The sequence below is a fragment of the Hakea prostrata genome, chromosome 8 (assembly GCF_041222555.1).
Source record: "Hakea prostrata isolate BN-2017 chromosome 8, UWA_Hpros_2, whole genome shotgun sequence".
NCBI classification, from domain to species: Eukaryota; Viridiplantae; Streptophyta; class Magnoliopsida; order Proteales; family Proteaceae; genus Hakea; species Hakea prostrata.
In genome coordinates, this window is record NC_142607.1 from 18,657,217 (window position 1) to 18,665,452 (window position 8,236).

The 8,236-nt window shown below is 36.4% G+C and overlaps 1 protein-coding gene across 1 annotated transcript; it reads right to left on the reverse strand.

The window, feature by feature from the left end:
- Positions 1-1,047: 1,047 nt before the first annotated feature.
- Positions 1,048-4,890, reverse strand: LOC149007372 (putative pre-mRNA-splicing factor ATP-dependent RNA helicase DEAH3). The gene is made up of 7 exons (XM_089167044.1): positions 4,743-4,890; positions 4,399-4,500; positions 4,060-4,298; positions 3,822-3,940; positions 3,167-3,294; positions 2,440-2,733; positions 1,048-1,127 (listed from the first exon to the last, which is right to left on the reverse strand). The coding sequence occupies exons 1-7, from the start codon at positions 4,888-4,890 to the stop codon at positions 1,048-1,050; spliced, it is 1,110 nt and encodes a 369-aa protein (XP_089023170.1).
- Positions 4,891-8,236: the final 3,346 nt, after the last annotated feature.

The following is an 8,236-nucleotide window of genomic DNA, read 5'->3' on the forward strand; positions in this document are numbered from 1 at the left end:
ACCGTTAGATTTGAAATCTCAGTCGAAATTTTGGACACTATCACGTGTGATACACTGTCACATGAGATGCCTTTCATGGAACACCGTCATCAACACCACAACTCTCACCTTTGATTTTTATGCTCTCTTCTAGTTTGTTAATGAGTTGACCTTCTGTAGATTGATACACTGTCATGTGTGAACCACAAAAACTTTGTCAATCTTCTTGGCTACTGTGAGGAAGATGAACCTTTCCTGAGAATGCTGGTTTTTGAATATGCTCCGAATGGAAACCTATTTGAGCACCTTCATGGTAATCTTTCATTATCTATCTCATTTATTTAATGTTTTTGTTTCCTAAGAGTTTAAATCTTGTCTATTTGATAAACCAAAGTTTGAGTGAGAGACAAACTCTTTAGTTTAAAGTTTGAATTATATTTCACTTGGTTACTTAAGAGTTGGTATTCTATTTAAGTTTGTTTCCCTATATATCTCAACTTCCTATTCATGTAATTGATTACACTATAAATACAATACTCAAACTAATGTGAAGTCTTGAGCATTCAAAACCAAATATCATATTCTTTCATGGTATCACAACCACTGATCCTAAAACCCCTGCAATTTTTTTTCTTCCCTTTCAAACTCCTCAATGGCAGTAGTTTCCTCATGGAAACCATAATGGCGTCGTATGAACAAAGCTAGACAATCTATTGGAGATGCCAATTATGGTTTCCACGGGCATCCACAACTTCAGCAGCCTCAACAATAGGCATGCCTCCCCACAGCAACAAATCCAATCAGCTGCAATGCAGCCTTAGATCATTATAAATCAACGTTATCCATGTCAGCCGCAGTCTGGGCCCAATTCTCAAGTTCTGCATAGTAATCAATCACAAAACCAGTATGAGCCACCTGGTTTAATTCTTCTTCTCGTTTATGCAATTTTAATTATTCTTCTCGTTTAAGCTTTACAATATCGTGACAACCACAACCACAACTGGTTTATGCAATAGACTCTGCAGCAGCCACAATCACAACAAACAATGCAGCCACAACCACAATCGATTATGCAGTCACAACAATAACAGACTTTGCAGCCACAACCACAATCGATTCTGCAGCCAAAACCACAGAACCAGTGGTTACTACAACAACAACAACACAATCTTCTCTGCAGCAGCAGCACTACCAATAACAACGTGGGCCTATCATATATATATATATATATATATATATATATATATATATATATATATATATATATATATATATATATATATATATATATATATATATATATATATATATATACTAGTTAGAACATTTACGTGCAAATGCACGTGGATTTCTCGCATTTATCCTAATTAAATAGAAACTATGAGTAGCGAAGATTGTTGGGCCATAACTATCAGAAAATGGAAGAAGGGGTGGGAACTGGGAAGAGGTGTTGGGATTTGTTGATGCATGGTGCGAATCACAACCAGTTAATTGACCTCAATTTTAACAAAAAACCAAAAATTAATCAAAATAAAAACTTCCCAGGACCAAAACAAAAGTGGTCAATGATTTGGTGGAGCTCTATTAGCAAAACAGGGGGATTAAAAAGAATTAGAAGAACTTAGCAGAACCAAACAAAAAAAGAAACAACAGTGGTGTTAGTTATTTTAACAGTGGTATAAAAATGAAATAAACATAAAACCCATACAAATTGTTGCTTTGAGCGAAGCCCCACGTCATCGAGCAATTTCCTGACTTCCATCTCACTTTCTGTCTGCAAAGAAACAAAATCTCAAAATGCTTGAAAGAGTACGATCATAACCCAAAACTGTATTGTCAAACATTTATAGGAACGTAATGATTAAACTCTCACGTACACATTGCGTTCACCAAATGTCTACCTCTCAAGTATTCGAGTAAAAAAAAAAAAAAAGAGCCCACTTCATAATGTAAAACCCAATTTATTTATTTATTAATTATTTTTTATGACTAACCAAAGGTATTATAAGCAATTTCAGACCCAAATACACATGGTGACTCTAACGCACTGACCATTGTGTTGGCACCTTCGTCCCATATTAACCATTATAAGAAACACTTTTTGGTTTTCATCTAGCTGTTTCTTGAGCTTCAAATACCTTGAGGATATGATGTCAGACCCACGGCATATCAGGGGGAAAATTTTCAGAATCTTGAATGCTGCATCAAGCCCACTGAAATAATTCATAGCGTGTAAACACTTTTAAGCACCACTATGTGTAGGACGTTAGGAAAAAAGATATAGTAAAAGTTCAACCAGAAATAGAAAAGAAAAGCTTTCCGTTAAAAGAAATAAGCAGATGCATTAGAAGCGTACTCAACTAATCAAGAACATGCTGACTGAATTCTTATCAAAACAGTTTAAAGTTAATATAACTATGAAAAGAAAAATTAACAAGTTGAAGAGGAAATTCTGATCACCTTGTTGCAACAACAACTCATCTGCTTGACAGCAAGGGTGAAAAGCAAGCAGGGCATGCTCACAGGTCTGACCATCTTTGAAGATACCAACTTCAAAGCCTCCAGTGGTAGAATCGATGATAAGGAAAGCACCATCAGCCTGTGATGTACCTGTGATCATGTTCTTGATGAAGTCACGATGCCCTGGAGCATCAATAACTGTGTAGTAGTATTTTGTGATCTCGAACTTCCACAAGGCATTGTCGATGGTGATATCACGCTCACACTCGCCCTTCAGTCCAGAACCCAAGCGGACTTGAATGACTTTTTGTTCATCTTAGCAGCTTCCTTCGCAAAACGCTGGATCATACGCTTGAAAACATAAAAAAAAACTGTCTGAAACAGTTTCTATTGACATTTTTCTATAAAAGTCGGATACAAATTTTCGTGACCAAGAATTAGTAGGGAAACATCAACATCCTAATATAGCAACATATTAATACGACTCATACCATTACAGTTCCAAGCTTAAAAATAAGAAGAAAAATTAAATAAAAATGGCCCAGCTAAAATGGGAGCCAGTTCATGAGCCACTCATCACCCATTAAGCCATCCATCCATTGCCACCTTGGTTCTTAAGCACAAATGACAAACGAACTGCCACTTTCAAGGCCCTATATAGAAATCTCCCAACACACCCCAAGCCTATAGAGAAATCATCAAAAGTAGCCTATCAAGTACAGTAGACCATGTTTCTTGTTCTTATTCTCCTCCTTTTCCCATTCTCGCTTCTTGTAAAGCCTTTCAAGAACACGCTTGGCCTCACACTGTGGGAAGTTGTCAAGGTCATAATAGTGGGGTGATATGTTCACCAGCCTGCAAAAGGGAACATGATCAACATGATTATCTGGAAAACCAAAAGCCTCACGGTCAAACGTTTCTGTTCTTTATAATAAAAAAATTAAAAAAATTTTGGATCAGTCAATTTGGTGCAACTCTAAATTCCCAAAAAATAGAAAAAATAGATCTACCCATTGTCACTGCCTTTAGATCATTGGAGAGAACCCATGAATCATCTACTTCTACTACCCTAATCCTTTTCAAATGATGTTTCACAATTAAGAGATAGACTTTGACTCGGAACCCTGAAAAATACTTAGGCTTTGGGTTTTCAAGAGTTGACAATGGACAATAGCTCTCCACAAAGCAATTATTTAGCGTACAACCATGCAAGGAATTGCAGTTCTCAACCTATAGTCACCTACCAATTCAACTAAAACAGAAGCCCCACAACCATGGGCAGCATGCACCAATATCAACCTAATAGTACAATAAGTGAAGATAGATCCCCAACTCTACTGATGCATAAACAATGCAATGTAGAAGTGAACACTGGACCTTACCACTCTCCACGAACATCAGTAATAGTATGAATGAAATTCAGACTCGTCAACACATATTCATTGTAGATTACCCACTCCGGCTTGTGATCCAGGCAGTTAGAAGGATGAAGATGAACCGCCTAAACCAATAATTGAGGGTCAATACAATAACAATTTTCTCTTCAATATACATGATATGAAAACAGTTTAATCTAAATAATATTTCATTAAAACAACAAATCACACAAAAAATATAGACCTGATTGTCTTTCACTGTTAGACAGTGACCAGTACACTCAAGGTGCGAAACCTGCATAAAATATCCGGCTAGCATAGCTTTCCTTATGTTTACGTAGTAGTCTCGATTGTTGTAGTATGTGCTGCATAACTTGAGGTTGAACCTTGCCATAATGCGAACCAACTGTTGTCTGACATTATCAGCAGCCTTCATGGTCCTATGATTGATGAAGTTTTCATAACACCACTGAGGATCTTCATCTGCAATATTCCATCACACAACAGATTCTTAGTTAGGTTTAAAAAGAAAAAATCCATTTAGACTTAAATAAGTAATTTAAAAGAGCAGAAAATTTGGTACTCACATTTAGAAGTGTGAGGTGGTCTCCACCGATGTGCCCGAACCGAGCCTTAGCTTCATCTGCTTTTTGAGCCTCCTTAGGCCGGACAAAGCAATTGGGTACTAAAGAAAGAAATTGTTATCACAGAGGAGGCCCACGGTAGGTCAGCAGATGCATAGAGGCGAGACGACACCATTTTCTTCATGAGAGAATGTTGAGAAACTGCAACTATCTACATCAACAATTGGGAATTTCTGTGGTGCATGCCAACCCAGTGCATGAAACTCGAACAGGCAGTTGCTGATGACAAACCTAATTGGACAAAGTAAACAACCCTATTGCATGGTGCAAGAAAACTGCACACTTGCAAGATCCAGGACTATTTTATCTACCATTACCCTAGATATACGGCCTATATTTGATGCAAGAATCACAACTGTTTGCATGCGGCACAGAACTTGCAGTATAATCAGTATCTCCATCACTGTGATACTGCACGTACTAAGCCCCATTGGGTCCACAAAACGGAACAATGAGAGGAGGAGATCGAGAGAGATCGAGAGAGATCGAGAGAGATTGGTAGAGATTCATAGAAAGAGTTTGAGAGAGATCGGGAGAGATTGAGAGAGACAAACCTTGCTTCGTCTTCCCAATTCGTGAGAGGAGATTGAGAGATTCATAGGAAGAGATTGAGAGAGACCGAGAGAGATTAAAAGATAAGTAATTCGTCGTGAAAGGAGATTGAGAGAGATCGAGAGTCTCATTATAAATTAAAATATCATAAATATCCCTACAAAAATAAATAAAGAAAAACAAAACAGTTCAAACTTAAAGGTATTAAAAAAAAAAAGACAAGGACATAAAAGGACAAAAAAAGATGTGAGAGATCGAGAGAAATTAAAATTATTTATTATTAAAAATTAAAATGTCATAAATATCCCTACAAAAATAGGTAAGAAAAAGAAAACCAAGTGCAAAAGTGAAGGTATTTAAAAAAAAAATAAGGATAAAAAAGGACAAAAAAAGATTTGCGATGAAAGAGGAGTACATGCTTTTATAATAGTAATATGATAGTATGATATATATATATATATATATATATATATATATATATATATATATATATATATATATATATATATATATATATATATATATATATATATATATATATATATATATATATATATATATATTTTTTTTTTTAACCAAAGGTCTACCTACAACAACTTTTCTCCGACTATGCTCCAAACTATTGTAGCTACCACCCCATAGTTTGCAGGGGGATGATAAACCAGAGTTTGAGTGAGAGACAAACTATTTAGTTTAAAGTTTGAATTATATTTCACTTGGTTACTTAAGAGTTGGTATTCTGTTTAAGTTTGTTTCCTTGTATATCTCAACTTCCTATTCATATAATTGATTACACTATAAATACAATACTCAAACTAATGTGAAATCTTGAGCATTCAAAACCAAATATCATAATTCTTTCACTATTAAGAGCTTGAGATATTGAGAAGGAATTTTTTTTTGTATCTGCAGTCAAAGAAGTTGAGCATCTTGACTGGAATGCCAGGATGAGGGTTATTATGGGAATTGCTTAGTGCCTTGAACACATGCACCACGAGCTGAACCCACCAGTACCACATACCAATTTGCAGTCTTCTGCTGTCTTTTTGACAGATGATTATGCTGCTAAGGTATGCAACAACCAACTGTACTATATACAGATATCCTGCAAGTATCTTCAGTTGTTTTTTATGGGTTCCATGATTTCTGATTCTTTATGTGGTATAGGTTTATATTATTTTTTGTTGTTTCAGATTGGCGAGCACACTTCCTGGTCAGAGTTAACTAGGCAAAGAAACTCTGGTCAAGATGGATTGAGACACTCTGAACTTCCAGCCTTTGCCGATCTTGAAACAAACGTGTATAGTTTTGGAGTATTACTGCTGGAGATCATTTCAGGGAAGCTTTCTTATTCTGAAGAAGATCCCCTTGTGAATTGGGTAAACCTCTCTCATGGTTATTCATTAATTTCCAACATGTTTCAGCTCAGTTATTTTCTTTTAGTTTTAGTTTTGTTTTGTTGTCTATGAGATCTCTAAAGAGTTGTTCATAAACTTTTTAGGCTACTGAATACTTGAATGACAAGCAGTCCATCAGCTACATGATTGATCACACTCTCAAATCCTTCAAGAAAAATGAACTCGATGTTATTTGTGAGGTAATCCAGGAGTGTATTCATCCAGATCCGAGGAAGAGACGAACGATGAGGGAGATCACAAAAAAACTGAAGGAAGTGATTCCCATCTCAGCTGATGCAGCAACAACCCCTAGACTATCTCCCCTCTGGTAGGCGGAGCTTGAGATTCTCTCTGTGGAAGATACTTAAGATTTAGCTGGTTTCATCATTGCCTTGTTCAATTCCCTCTCTCTAGGTCTCTTGTGCGAAAAAGGAATAGTTCTATAACCTGTGTTTTTAACCTGTACACCCATACCTGATATTCTGTATTCAAGTTTGTTCCTTCCTTTCTCTCATTGTTTCTTTTCCCAGTTGTGATGATTCATCTATCATTTATTCTTTTCTATTTTTCCCTACTACCACAATAAGAGTGTGATCCAGTGTTCCACACACTGGTGCCTGAGCCCCAACTTATACCTGACATAACTCTGAGATGATTTTATCTGAAAAGTAAATCTTGAGATGAGTTACTGGGATTGTTACCAGTCACAATTGAGTCTTGGTCCTTCTGCCGTGATTATCTTAACTTGTAAACATTCTTATATATAAACTTTTGGGAGCTGTAGATTGTTTGACCCCTTTACACTGCATGTGATCACAATCAGAGTGCTGTTATGCTTGTGCCTGATAATGTTGAAGTAAGCTAGAAGTGGGTTGTGATTTTTTAACTTGGGATTTGTCTCCCCATTTTTTTCCCGCATTATGATTGGGTTTTAAGACCATATGCAGGCCATCACTAAATTGCATTCTAGCACATATATTTGCATCAATTTTTACATCTCTGGTGACGCATAATCACGTATGACATGGTCAATGCATGCCTGCTACAATTACTAACTGATCGCTGGGTTCTTGTGCTTGTCCACTTGTAGACACCCTTCCTTTTTCTGACCAGTACCAACTTCAGAAAGAAGCCTAATCCTGTTATATGTCCTTCCCATCTTGAAATATTAATGAACCTATCACCTCCAGGTTGGAACAGATTAGCCTACCTTAACTTCCATAGAAGAATGTAACTTTATAGGGATGGAAGCTTTTTTTCTTTGTTCTTGTCCATGGCCAGCTGAAACTGATGGATAGGTATCCCATAAGAGTTTCTTTTGCGAGACCAGCTCTGTCAGAAGCAGCTCTTTGATTCCTTGATTAATTTAGCAGTTATTCAACTGGATTCGGCACATGATTTACCAAGAGCACATTACAAGTGGGGTTAAGTAGATCAGTAAATAGATGAAAGGTATCTAGAATTTTGATTGCGTGCTGGTAGCTGTTCTAACTCATTGGATTTCGAATCTAATTGATCAGTGTTGTGTTTGAGCTGCGTTAGGTAAATGATTAGGTGAGGAGAAAATAAGTTACTTTGAAGGTTAGGTGAAATGTAACGTCTACTTCTACCGTCCTCAGAATTTTAAAATTCAGTAGCCAGGATAAAATCAAAACTTATAAGTGTCGAATTTCTGAATCAGGATTCGAATCAGTATTATTCCATTTGGGTATTTTTCAAACCCTCAGTGCACTGGATGAGAACCAGACAAATGAATCCAAATGATTATTTGCTCAATTTTACTCCTGCTCTCGATCATAATCCAAGAATCAGTCTGCCCTTTTTCAAC

Bases quoted from the DNA above. Each gene is read 5' to 3' on its own strand.
- LOC149007372 (XM_089167044.1), bottom strand. From the start codon at position 4,890: ATGGGGCTTAGTACGTGCAGTATCACAGTGATGGAGATACTGATTATA. The intron at 3,941-4,059 runs GTCTATATTTTT...TTATTGGTTTAG, and splicing joins TAACAGTGAAAGACAATCAG to GCGGTTCATCTTCATCCTTC. The intron at 3,295-3,821 runs GTAAGGTCCAGT...TCCCTTTTGCAG, and splicing joins ACTGATGTTCGTGGAGAGTG to GCTGGTGAACATATCACCCC.